The sequence below is a fragment of the Ixodes scapularis genome, unplaced genomic scaffold, assembly GCF_016920785.2.
Source record: "Ixodes scapularis isolate PalLabHiFi unplaced genomic scaffold, ASM1692078v2 PGA_scaffold2__306_contigs__length_199485367, whole genome shotgun sequence".
Taxonomy (NCBI): domain Eukaryota; kingdom Metazoa; phylum Arthropoda; class Arachnida; order Ixodida; family Ixodidae; genus Ixodes; species Ixodes scapularis.
Genome location: NW_024609857.1, coordinates 177,898,170 through 177,909,926, shown reverse-complemented (window position 1 = coordinate 177,909,926; position 11,757 = coordinate 177,898,170). Strand labels below are relative to the sequence as shown.

At 49.4% G+C, this 11,757-nt stretch overlaps 1 protein-coding gene across 1 annotated transcript; it reads right to left on the bottom strand.

Moving 5' to 3' along the window:
• Window positions 1-1,967: 1,967 nt before the first annotated feature.
• LOC120850215 lies at window positions 1,968-8,186 on the bottom strand. The gene is made up of 10 exons (XM_040222661.3): window positions 7,977-8,186; window positions 7,795-7,881; window positions 7,560-7,694; window positions 7,378-7,464; window positions 7,143-7,277; window positions 6,961-7,047; window positions 6,726-6,860; window positions 6,544-6,644; window positions 6,309-6,443; window positions 1,968-2,189 (listed from the first exon to the last, which is right to left on the bottom strand). Exons 2-8 carry the CDS (start codon window positions 7,852-7,854, stop codon window positions 6,567-6,569), a joined length of 717 nt encoding a protein of 238 aa, XP_040078595.1. The 5' UTR covers window positions 7,855-7,881; window positions 7,977-8,186; the 3' UTR covers window positions 1,968-2,189; window positions 6,309-6,443; window positions 6,544-6,566.
• Window positions 8,187-11,757: the final 3,571 nt, after the last annotated feature.

Genomic DNA, 11,757 nt, shown 5'->3' with positions numbered 1-11,757 from the left:
TTCCTTGAGGTAGATCCTAATACGCAACATAGTGAACCTTCGAAGTAGATGCATTTTGATAGGATGGCAGTTTGGGAACTGAAGATGCTCGGTAGCCTTTGTCATCTTATCTACCAGCCTGTCAGTGCAGTTCGTCTGCTTATGAAGAATGTCTTCATTTCGTCTGAATACTGCCTCAGACACCTGCAGTAACGCAGTCAGGCCCTTGCTTGGAACAGTGAGTGCCCCGTCCTTGTAACACTTCGAAAGTGTAAACTTCACCGCTTCATCAGTATTTTGCTGATCCACAGCAGCTTGTCTGCAAGATCCACATGTTACGTTGTTCTTCAGGACAGAGGCAGCAAGGTAGCCTGCCAAGTACAGAAATGCACTTTTTTCAGTGCTTGGCATCACGAGGTCCTCTTCCGGATCAGCTTCACAGGTGCCTTCCACCAGCTCCCTCACCTCTTGAGGAGTGGCAGTACGGTAGTCGGCCAAGAAGAAGGCTCCATCGTCGACGGAGTAACTGGTGTGTGCAGGAGTCTTCAAGTACTGCGACACACTAATGATGCGAAGAGCAACTTTGCACTGATAGGGTGTAGGAATCGGGTTCCTTCCTCGAACAACAGAAAACAGGTTCTCGAGGCTATCTTGAGTGAAGCGGCTGGTCAGAACGAAGGTGTACTTGTCATCATGCAGGAGAGTATGTTGGATTCCCAAAATGCTCCTGGTACTTATCAGCACCCCTGTCTGTACAGGCTTCCAAGCGCCATCTCCTATCTTCACCCTCAGGAAGAGGTCCATGAAAAACTCTAGAAATGCTACAGCTTCGTTGTGTTTCTCCGGCCTAATCAAACTGAGCGCCATTCCAGGGTGCCGACTGCACATTAGATCAAACCATCTGTTGACCATCTTGAAAAACCAGGCGGTTGTCAGGGCTTGATGACTGATTTTGCCTTCTCTTACCAGCTCCTCAATGGCACATGCGGTCCTGTGGCTCATTAGGTCAACAGCATAACTGACCTTCATTTTGTCAAAATGCCCTTGCACCAGGTGCGTGTCCGTAAGATGAGAAGCCAGTTTAAAAACATTCTTCCTGTCGTGTGCTAGAAGTTCCTTCACAGGCCACAGATGGACAACCTGTGATGGCAAGTTGAACTTATCAACAATGTCTTGTGGAAGGACTACCTGCTGGGATCGACACAGATGGTTCCTCAGATTTTTGATGATGTGCGGAACATCGGCAAGGAAAAACATCCTCTTTGACGGATCATCTGGATGGGGCGTGCTGGAGGAAACCTTGCAGTATCTGCCAGCAATGATGCCGAATTCTTTCCACATGGCCCGGTTGCCCGACCCCATGTCACTTGTCACGGCAACAACGTCCAATCCAATGGCTGTGCATCGTCGGACGATATCCCTGACGACACCTGCACAATCAGGGCCACCAAATGAAGCTTCTGTAAAGTGGTAGGCCACTACTTGTTTCCATCGCGTAGACACCCCTCCAATCATGAAGACCAAGCAGTGGGTCGCCAATGTAGGAGCAGGTTCCTTAGCACATGCCTGAGCAGGTCCCTGGGCAGATGCCTGGGCAGATGCCTGAGCAGATGCCTGAGCAGATGCCTGAGCAGATGGCTGAGCAGATCCCTGAATGGATGCCTGAGGAGATCCCTCAGCAGATGTAGGCTGGGTTCCTCCCAACGTTGTGAAGCCGCAGGAACTCTGTGTGCTGGGGTCATACTCAACTTTATCGTGAAGCCGCATTTCATCAAGCATCAGAACACATTTCTTTTCTTGTGCATGGAAGTTGGCTATTTTAACCTTCATGAGGTCGAACACCTCGCCCAGAACGCCAGGCTCAAACTTTATTCCTTGAATGTGGCTTCGAAGGGTACGCTCAGCCGGCAGGGGTTGTCCTTGTGCACGTAGAAGGTTGTAACCGGTTGATCCACATGTGAAATGTAGTTGTGAAATGTAGTCCCTTTTTTATCGTAGCGGATGACCACGCACTTCCACGGTTGGACTTCCTGTCGAGAGCACGAATTTGATCTTCTGTGAACACAGCTTGGAGGCCATCAGCGACATTCTTCATTTTTTGAGAAAATGCACTATTCGTTTTCTGCAAACGGCTGACTTTGTGCCTGAGCTGGGTCACATAATTCTCTTGCTGGGCCAACTTCCGCTGCAGTTCAGCCAACTCCTGCAACCTAAATGTCAGTATTATTGAGTGTTGTATATTGGGAAGCAGCAGCAATGTAGCCCCTGCAGTTGCATGCGTGCCATAATGTCCCGAGAAATAGCCCACCGAACTTTGGGTGCATGTTAAATAAAAATAATGTCTGGGCTAACTTTCGGAGTGCAAAACTTGGTCCAAGTGTACTCATTAAAAAAGAAAAAATCATGCTAAAAACTAGGATGGGCTATCCTTTGGGGATGGGTCATCTCTCAGAATATTACTTAGTGATAATAGACCAAATCGACAAAAATTCAGTATCTGCATTTGGCAAACATTCTAGTTAGGATATACCGTAATACCCCGACTCAACGCCCACCACCCGAAAATCATGAAAAAGTGGAATTGGCGGCGACATGGTGTCTAAATGCAAAAAGTGAAAAAGAAAGCAACAGAATACTCCTTTTTCTTCACACATTTGCATGGCTCGATTGGAGTTACACCGTCTTCAAAACTTTTGTTTTTCTCATCGTAACGAGATGCTAGAAACAGCAGTGCCGCATAAAACAGAACCTACCATCCGCTCTTAGATATGCATAATAAAGAGATTGGACGTGCTTCGCACGGCCGCGGCCGAAAGAGTGCCTTACATTGCGGCGAGCACATAAATGCCGCTTGTGCTAACATGCCCATTCAATGCTCCTGAACTAAAATCATGCAACTATGTGTAAAGGAACATAAAGAAGAAAAAAAATCGCAGCGTGTTCGTTTTTGTGAAGTGTCGGGCGTCAAACTTGTGAAAGGGGGCTGCCTCTTTCGCAAACTTCTTCTATAGTCAGTTTCAAGCAAGGTAACTGGCCGCCGCCATTTCTTCGCTCGTGCCAGCAAGCACGTGCAACTGCAAGCCTGCCAAAGCCACCTTCATGCGGGCTGCACGTGCTGGTGCCCCATGCACAAGGTTGGGGCACCAGCGGGGACGCCATGTATGCAAACGTCTATACACGAACTCAACTCTCCTACGTCACGCCGCGCTAGCGGCGCGTTGGACGCACTTCCGGTCTGGGGCGGTGGGCAGAAGTTGCCAAGCGAGACATGCGTTCCTGTGTCCTTTGGGAAGAAACCAGACAAAAAACCTGCCTTCTCGTCAAAATTCTGCGACGGGGGCTGTACCAAGAGTGTCTGGAAAGGTTTGAAGATCAGTTTTCATGTGCTTCTGCCCCCTCCGTTCGTCCGAGAACGTGGATAGTAGCCGTGAAAAGGGCAAACCAGACGCTGTCGAACTACGATTGCTTGTGCGGGCAACACTTTGTGGTCGCCAGATGTATGTTTTGTTCCAAAATGAACGAGAGAAAACCGTCGAGTTGTCCGGACCACCCACGAGTTCAGTGCGTCTTCAAATTCACACGGCCGCCTGATCGTTCGAACTTTCGTCTGCCTGCTCTTTCAAACTTGTCTGCTTTTTGTAGTCTGCTTGTTCAAACAAAACCGGCCCGTAGACCAAACTTTGACCCGGCGATTGCAATAAGAAGTAATTGCAGGCCTCAAAAGACTTAAATAGGCTCGGTGTAAACAGTAGATACAAGATGTTGATTATTGGTACCAGTGGCCATCACCAACTTGTTACGCTTGGTCTGTCCCGCTTCCGATTTCAGTATCGATGTCGATCATCGCTTTTGCAGCACGAGCGACGTCGCGACCGAAAATAACGAGAAGAATCTCATCGTGGTTTTGGCGTCCATGCGAATGAATCGCCGCACGTAATTATTTATGCAAAGTTTAGCGGCGTAACGAGCCTTGATAATATCGCTCAGGCGACTAAAATGGTAAGACATTGATATGAGGATGTAGAATTGACAATTACAACTCGAAAAAGGGTATGCAGACTCGCACAGACGCCGACAACGTGATATTCGAATGGTTTGTTGACGCGGGACGCGGTGCTTTTTGCCCGCACTCCATTGCGCATGCGTTCGAACTGTCGTCTGCTCTTTCAAACTTGTCTGCTTTTTGTCGTCAGTTCGTTCAAACGACAGCGGCCCGTTAACCAAACGTTGACCCGGTAATTGCGGTAAGAACTAACTGCAGGCCTCAAAACACTTTTGAAGGTTGGTTGGGGTAAGTAGGCTAAGTGTAAACAGTAGATACAAAAGATGTTGATCATTGTTACTAGTGGCCATGATCTACTTGTAATGCCCGATTCTACTTGCGGTTTTCAGTATCAACGTCCACCTTTGCAGCTACGGCCCACGCTTTTGCAGCTCGAGCGACGTCGCGACTGAAAATAGCAAGCAGAATCTCATCGTGGGAGTCAGGCTTTAGCGCCCTTTCTGCGGCGTCCACGTGAAATGAATCGCCGCACGTCACATTATTCACGCAAAGTTTTGCCTCGTTAATTTGGCTGAAGCCGCTGAAGTAGTCAGACATTATCAGGAGGACGTAGAATCAACAATTCCAACGCGAAAAAGAGCACGGAGACTCCCACTGACTCCGACAACAACGCAATTCAATGGTTTGTTTATGGGCGACGGCGGTCTTCTTGCCCACCGTCCACCGCGCATGCGCGGCGCCGGTGGCGTCCGCTAGGGGCGCTCCGGTTTGTTTGTATACATGAGTTGGTGTATACTCCATCTCTCTTTTTGGCTTCAATGTTGGCAAAGGCATGTGCCCGAGAGTGTGGTTCTGCAGAATGCTTTGCTTGCAGGAGCAGTCGCGCAGAAAAAGCGGTTTTTGAAACCAGACCCTCGCGCCCGTTCCTTTCTCAGCACTGAAGCCAACTTCTAAGATGGAGTATAGACGATTTCAAGCAGGGCAGCTGGCCGCCGCCATTTCTTTGCTCATGCCAGCAAGCATGGGCAATCGCAAGCCTACCAAAGCTACGTTCACATGGATACTGCACGTGCTGGTGCCCTATGCATTTGCATGGGGCACCAGCTGGGACGCCATATTTGCAAACGTTTATAGAGCCTGCTGTGTTGGTGGTGCCTGCGTGCAAGCGTGTGACACAGACCGATAGCTATGTTACTGCACAGTTTGGAGAACGCACTGCTTCAGCCAAAGAGAGGAAGGCAATAGTGTAAAGTTCGGATATTTCGCAAACTTTGGGAGTGTCTGAGCTTCACCTATCACGGTCTTCAAATCCGTCGAACGAGACATTACTGTGGGAATTAAATACAAAAGGCTTCGTTTTGTCAAACTCTCCGTTTTGGCTTTGTTTTGTTTTTTACAGATGTTTACATTCTGGGACAATGAGTGTTTGCTGCACTTGGCCATTTGCAGTATGGTGCTTTCCGGGAAGAAATGAGCTTTCTTTTATTTCCGAACAAAACAAAATGTTCGTTCCGTTAGCTTCATTTTATTTAATTTTTTCGGTTCGTGGTCTTTGATCTCCGAGTCTGCGGTCGGGGTTTTCATACTTGCTCATAGTTGTGAACAAAGAAAGCTTCTGTTATCTCTCTAGATTTCATTGTCACGACCGTTTTTCCACCTTGGGGACCACGGAAGGATGGGTGTTCACCGATGTCATGATCAGCGGTTCGGTATTCTGTAGGGAAGGGCGAAGACTGTGTTTTTTTTTTTTAGAAAACTGATATTTCGTCTAAAAAGTGGGGTGGGCGATGACTCGGGGTGGGCGTTGAGTCGGGATGTTACGGTAGGTATGTACTATTGTGATACATTCAAATACGAACAGCAGAGCGCATGGCTTTCGTTACATGCTGCATAGCCTGGCGACGGGCCAGCAAAAGTTGGGTGCGAGGATTCTAATTTAATTCTAATATGCCTTGAACACCGCACGGTGTGTGAGCACCGACTTATCGTGCTTCGGTGCTGTGGCCTGTTCACCCCTATATACAGTTATTTAGCGCGGACAGGCCCCCAGTGCCACGGCACAACAAGTTAAAGTGCTGACACACCAAGCGATGCTCAAGGCATATTAGAATTAGATTAGAAACCTCGTACCCAACCTTCGCTGGCCCGTCGCCAGGCTGCGGAGCACGTACCGAAAGCCACGCGCTCCGTTGTTCGTACTTGAATGTATCGCGATAGCACATTCAAAAGCTGCATTTGGAAAATATTGTAGCATGGCAGATACCCTGGCGGTTAAAGTGTTATTTCACTATACTGTCTTCACTCTGGCCATAAAAGCAAAGCCTACCAAAGTCTGGTCCGCAGCGTGGGCTGAAGATGACATTCCCACGCAGTCGTCGCCTTTGCTGTCGAGATGGCCGTTCAGGGGCACAGCATGAGAATCACTGCAGAGCATGTGGTGTTGGTGATCGACGTTCGCAGCCTGCAATAGAGTTACAAAAGGTTTCGGCAATCAGTTCTGTTGCAACTTTCACAGACATGTACATGTTCTGGAATTTATTGCAGTACTCAGGTATACTTACCGAAGGGTGTGCCTCACAATGAGCTAGAATCGACGGGGCTGGCGAGCAAGGGTGGAGCATTTGAGAAGGAACTGCCGCCTCCACGTCCTGTAGTACAGAGTCAGGCATGCAAAGACAAAGTGTAAGCTCGAACAAGCATCAAACATGGCTGCCTGCACTCTGGCAATGAAAACGATGCCTACCAAGGTGTGGTTCGCAGCGTAGGCTGAATCTGAAACCACCGTGCTGTCATGCCCTTCGCTGCCGGGATGACCGTTGGGGAGCACAGTATCCGAGTCGTCGCGGAGCGTGTAGTGTTGGTGATCGACGTTCGCAGCCTGCAATAGAGTTACAAAAGGTTTCGGCAATCAGTTCTGTTGCAACTTTCACAGACATGTACATGCTCTGGAATTTATTGCAGTACTCAGGTATACTTACCGAAGGGTGTGCCTCACAATGAGCTAGAATCGACGGGGCTGGCCAGCAAGGGTGGAGCATTTGAGAAGGAACTGTAGCCTGCACGACCTGTAGTTCAGAGTCAGGCATGCAAAGACAAAGTGTAAGCTCAAACAAGCATCAAACATGGCTGCCTGCACTCTGGCAATGAAAACGATGCCTACCAAGGTGTGGTCCACAGCGCAAGCTGAATATGATATCGCCGTGCTGTCATCCCCTTCGCTCTCGCGATGACCGTTGGGGAGCACAGCATCCGAGTCGCCACGGAGCGTGTGGTGCTGGTGATCGACGTTTGCAGTCTGCAATAGAGTTACAAAAGGTTTCGGCAGTCAGTTCTGTCGCAACTTTTACAGACATACACATTTTCTGGAATTTATTGCAGTACTCGGGTACACTTACCGAAGTGTATGCCTCACAATGAGCTAGAATCGACGAGGCTGGCGAGCAAGGTTGAAGCATTCCAAAAGGAACTGCCGCCTGCACGTCCTGTAGTACAGAGTCAGGCATGCAAAAACAAAGTGTAAGCTCAAACAAGCATCAAACATGGCTGCCTGCACTCTGGCAATGAAAACAATGCCTACCAAGGTGTGGTTCGCAGCGTAGGCTGAATATGAAACCACCGTGCTGTCATCCCCTTCGCTGTCGGGACGATCGTTGGGGAGCACAGTATACAAGTCGTCGCGGAGCCTGTAGTGCTGGTGATCGACGTTCGCAGCCTGCAATAGAGTTACAAAAGGTTTCAGCAATCAGTTCTGTCGCAACTTTCAGAGACATGTACATGTTCTGGAATTTATTGCAGTACTCAGGTATACTTACCGAAGGGTGTGCCTCACAATGAGCTAGAATCGACGGGGCTGGCGAGCAAGGGTGGAGCATTTGAGAAGGAACTGTAGCCTGCACGACCTGTAGTTCAGAGTCAGGCATGCAAAGACAAAGTGTAAGCTCAAACAAGCATCAAACATGGCTGCCTGCACTCTGGCAATGAAAACGATGCCTACCAAGGTGTGGTTCGCAGCGTAGGCTGAATCTGAAACCACCGTGCTGTCATGCCCTTCGCTGTCGGGATGACCGTTGGGGAGCACAGCATCCGAGTCGCCACGGAGCGTGTGGTGCTGGTGATCGACGTTTGCAGTCTGCAATAGAGTTACAAAAGGTTCCGGCAATCAGTTTTGTCGCAACTTTCACAGACAATCAAATATTCTGGAATTGAATGCAGTACTTGTAGTGTGCCATCAACAAACTAGATGGCGCAAGAAGTCATGGTTTGTATTGTTACTACGAGATGGCGCCACATGCTTGACAGCGGTACGCGCTGTCTCTGGATTGATGTACATATTGTAAATGAAACAGTCTTCACGAAAACTCCGAGCTGGTGTGACGTCTCTTTCTTTCGTCGGGGTTCCCGGCACCTCGCGGCCCACGCGCGGGCAATGTAAGCCTTTCAGGCCCTTCGGGGCGCTGTCCTTCTCCTAGCTCTTCCTGTCTCTTTCCACTCATCCGTAATGGCCCTACACCCTACCACTACAGTACTCAAGTACACTTACCGAAGGGTGTGCCTCACGATCAACCAGAGTCAACGGGGAGGATGTCGGTGCTTCTGACAAGCATGGGTGCTCTGTACAAGGAAGAACTTCGATCCGCAGGTTACCTTGTGGCCTGGCCGGGTACTCCTAAAATGGAACAATAGAGTCTAAGCTCAGAGGAACATCAAACACAGTCAGCTTTGAGCTGCACTCGCAACACTTACTAAAGTCTGTGCTACAAGGCAAGCTGACAGAAAACTCGAGAGAAAGGTGTCTTAAGTCTGACGACAGCTTCAGGAAGGAGCAGCCTGCATAATAATGCAATAAAGTGTGGGATTGGTAGCACTCTAAACTGCGAGCACTAATCTCTGAAAAAATTGGCCCCTACACGAATGATTATTGAAGGTAGACAACAGAAGATTGTATACTGATAAAATGCAGTGGGATCAAAACACATTTGCTGAAAACGACACAAATCTTTTACCATGCATCACAATTGCCAAAATTTACTGAGCGGTATGGACCGACTGGACAACCTCCTTTAGAATCGGATAGTGTCGAATACTATCTCAGATCTCTCAATTTGACTGTGCAAAGAATCCCCTTAGTTGAAATGGGGCCGAAGTTCATTGGCATGAATGTCCTGCATGGCTGTGTCTCCATGAGAACTATATCAGCTTGCAAGGTAGGAGCCTTACGTCTCTAGGTCTTGGAGGCTTTCTTTTGGTTGTCTTCTTCATGTGCGAGAATAATGTTGGAATAGCAGACTGCTTGAGTTTCAAGCCATCTTGCCTGTTCCTCTCGTACTGGTCATCATCAAAACGTACCTAGAAAAAAAAGAATAATTTTTACGCCACAATTCAATTTATTAAGTTTTATGGGATCACTGAGTTTACACGAATCAGCGGTAATAAGGAGTTGTATATTTCTTATAAACCCTAAGCGAACTCTGTGCCTTCGCGTGCGCGAAAAACGCGAAAAAAATTGAGAACCTCGCGAGTATGATCAGCGGCTCTGAGATATCGCGTAAACATCGAAATTTTAACGCGGATGTGGTTTGTTGGCAGCTTTTCGGCTCGAAGGTTCCAAAAGACCAGAAAAACCGGCGATTGCCTGTTCGCGCTTACTCTCCACGAGCTCGTGAGCAGCGTGAGAGCACGCATTTGTGCCAGTCATAGAAGCGAGCGCGTACGGTTGGGCCGTCCTTCGATTGCTCGGTACATATCACGGACCAAAGACCCTTCGCTGCGCGCTCCTTTTCCCACTAATGAGTAAAACAGCGAAGGCGTCGCTAAGAATTAACTTCTATCCGCGTCTTATGCGGTCGTATTTCCAGTTGATCAGTCTATGTGCTCGCGCCTTAACTGCCCGAATATTGCCTTTGCAATCCTCTGCAAGATTGCCTGTATATCTTAGTCTTAGTTTTTATTGGCTCAGGAGATGGAACGTAAAGGCAGATAAGTGTGAGAGCTTACCTCGCAGAGACGAGAGTTTGCGTTAGGCTTCCACTTGTCACGCCGAACGTTCGCTTGCCAGATACGACTCCTCGCACGGTTTCGTTGTCCTTCAGGAAAGCGATGCAACCGGAAACCTTTTTTCCTTGTGTTGGAACACCCCACCGCGCTGCAGCACCCCATTTGTTGGAGTGGAAGCACAGCGTATGCACTCAAGAACAGCGAGGACCCATCCGAGTACCGCCAGTACGGCTTCAGACAGCTGCCTGGCTCGCTCCGGAAAACACAAGATGGCGGGGACCGACGACTAGAATTCGGATTTGGATTTGGATTTGGATTTTGAAATCTGAGGCGCCGTTGTGGTCAGGGTGGTCAGACTATGATGTATTTGTTGCCAGACTGTCGGGTACTTCAAAAGATCGCCAAACTCTCCCAGTATAAAGGGCTCTGCCCCGCGCCAGCGTCCACCGCCGTCCGAGCTCGCCTCCGTGACTCGTTGATCCCCCAAGTCGGCCGCAAGAGAGCCCAGCTAGAGAGAGAGCTCCTTTGTCTCCGTTCCCCTTTTTATATCCTCGCTCCACCACCGATCACGTGCCCACCACGACCCATCCACGTGTACACGCACGCCCCCGCCACGGTCCCCGCACCATCCCGAGCCGGGATGACGCGCCGTATGGTGACGCTCCCTCGTCCAAGGATCCGGGTCAGCAGGAACGTTCGGCCCTAGCAGGGCGCGGGCGGTACGGGCGAAGGAGCGGGGGAAATGCGGGAAAGACGGGACTCCAGGGTGGGGCGGCCGGACGGATCCCCACAACATGAATGGGCGAATAGATAAGGAAATACTGCAGTAACAATGAGGTGATTGGAAGATTGGTGGAAAATATATAGAGACGGGTAAAAATGCAGATGAAAATAAGCAATAGAAACACTTTAAAAGGGGGAGGGTTGTGTTAAAACAAAACTTATACGTATTAAAAAAAGGGATGACGAAATGTTAGGCTTAGTGGCGCAAGCTGCTACCCGTTACAAAGGGTATAGTCATTACCATCCATCCATCCAGAGAATACTCGCTTTATCGAGGAATTTCTAGCGCATTCAGAAATAAAGGCCGTGCGAAGGTTTGTTGGGCTATGAGTGTACTGTCGGCGCTTCGTTTCGAGATTTTGCTAGGATTTCCGCACCGCTCACACACATCACGAAAGAGGCCGAGAAGTTCGAATGGGCCAAGAAGCAACAGCAGGTATTTGACGAGCTGAAACAATGACTCCAGACTGAGCGCTTTCCTGGACACATCAGTCGAGATGCGGAAACCGATATTTAAACGGACGCAAGTAACGCAAGACTTGGTTCGGGACTGGTTCAGATGCAGGAAGGCAACGAGCGAATCATCGCGTACTCAATTCGGACATTGTCCAAAGCGGAGGTGAATTACTCCACGACTGAAAAAGAATGTTTTGAGATCGTCTGGGCAATCACGAAGTTCCGCCCGTACTTCTACGGGAGCCCGTTCCGCGTTGTCACGGACCACCACTCGCTCCGCTGGCTTGCGAACCTAAAGGACCCTTCAGGACGCCTAGCTCGATGTAATCTCCGACTGCCGGAGTTCAACGTGACTGTGTTCTATAAAACAGGCCGCAAGGACAGCGACGCCGACTGCCTGTCCAGAGCCCCTGTCGAGACACCTTCAGGCAGCAGCGACGACGATGACGACGAGTGGTGCCTAGGAGCAGTGCATTCCGACGATATCCAGGACGTCAAAGACATGACCCCGAGTTGCTCGCGCTAGTCGAGCACCTCTAACG

Coding starts and splice junctions, on each gene's coding strand:
- LOC120850215 (XM_040222661.3), bottom strand. CDS start 7,854: ATGCTCCACCCTTGCTCGCCAGCCCCGTCGATTCTAGCTCATTGTGAG. Junction 7,278..7,377: donor ATTGTGAGGCATACACTTCG/GTAAGTGTACCC, acceptor ACTCTATTGCAG/ACTGCAAACGTCGATCACCA. Junction 7,048..7,142: donor GCGCTGTGGACCACACCTTG/GTAGGCATCGTT, acceptor TCTGAACTACAG/GTCGTGCAGGCTACAGTTCC.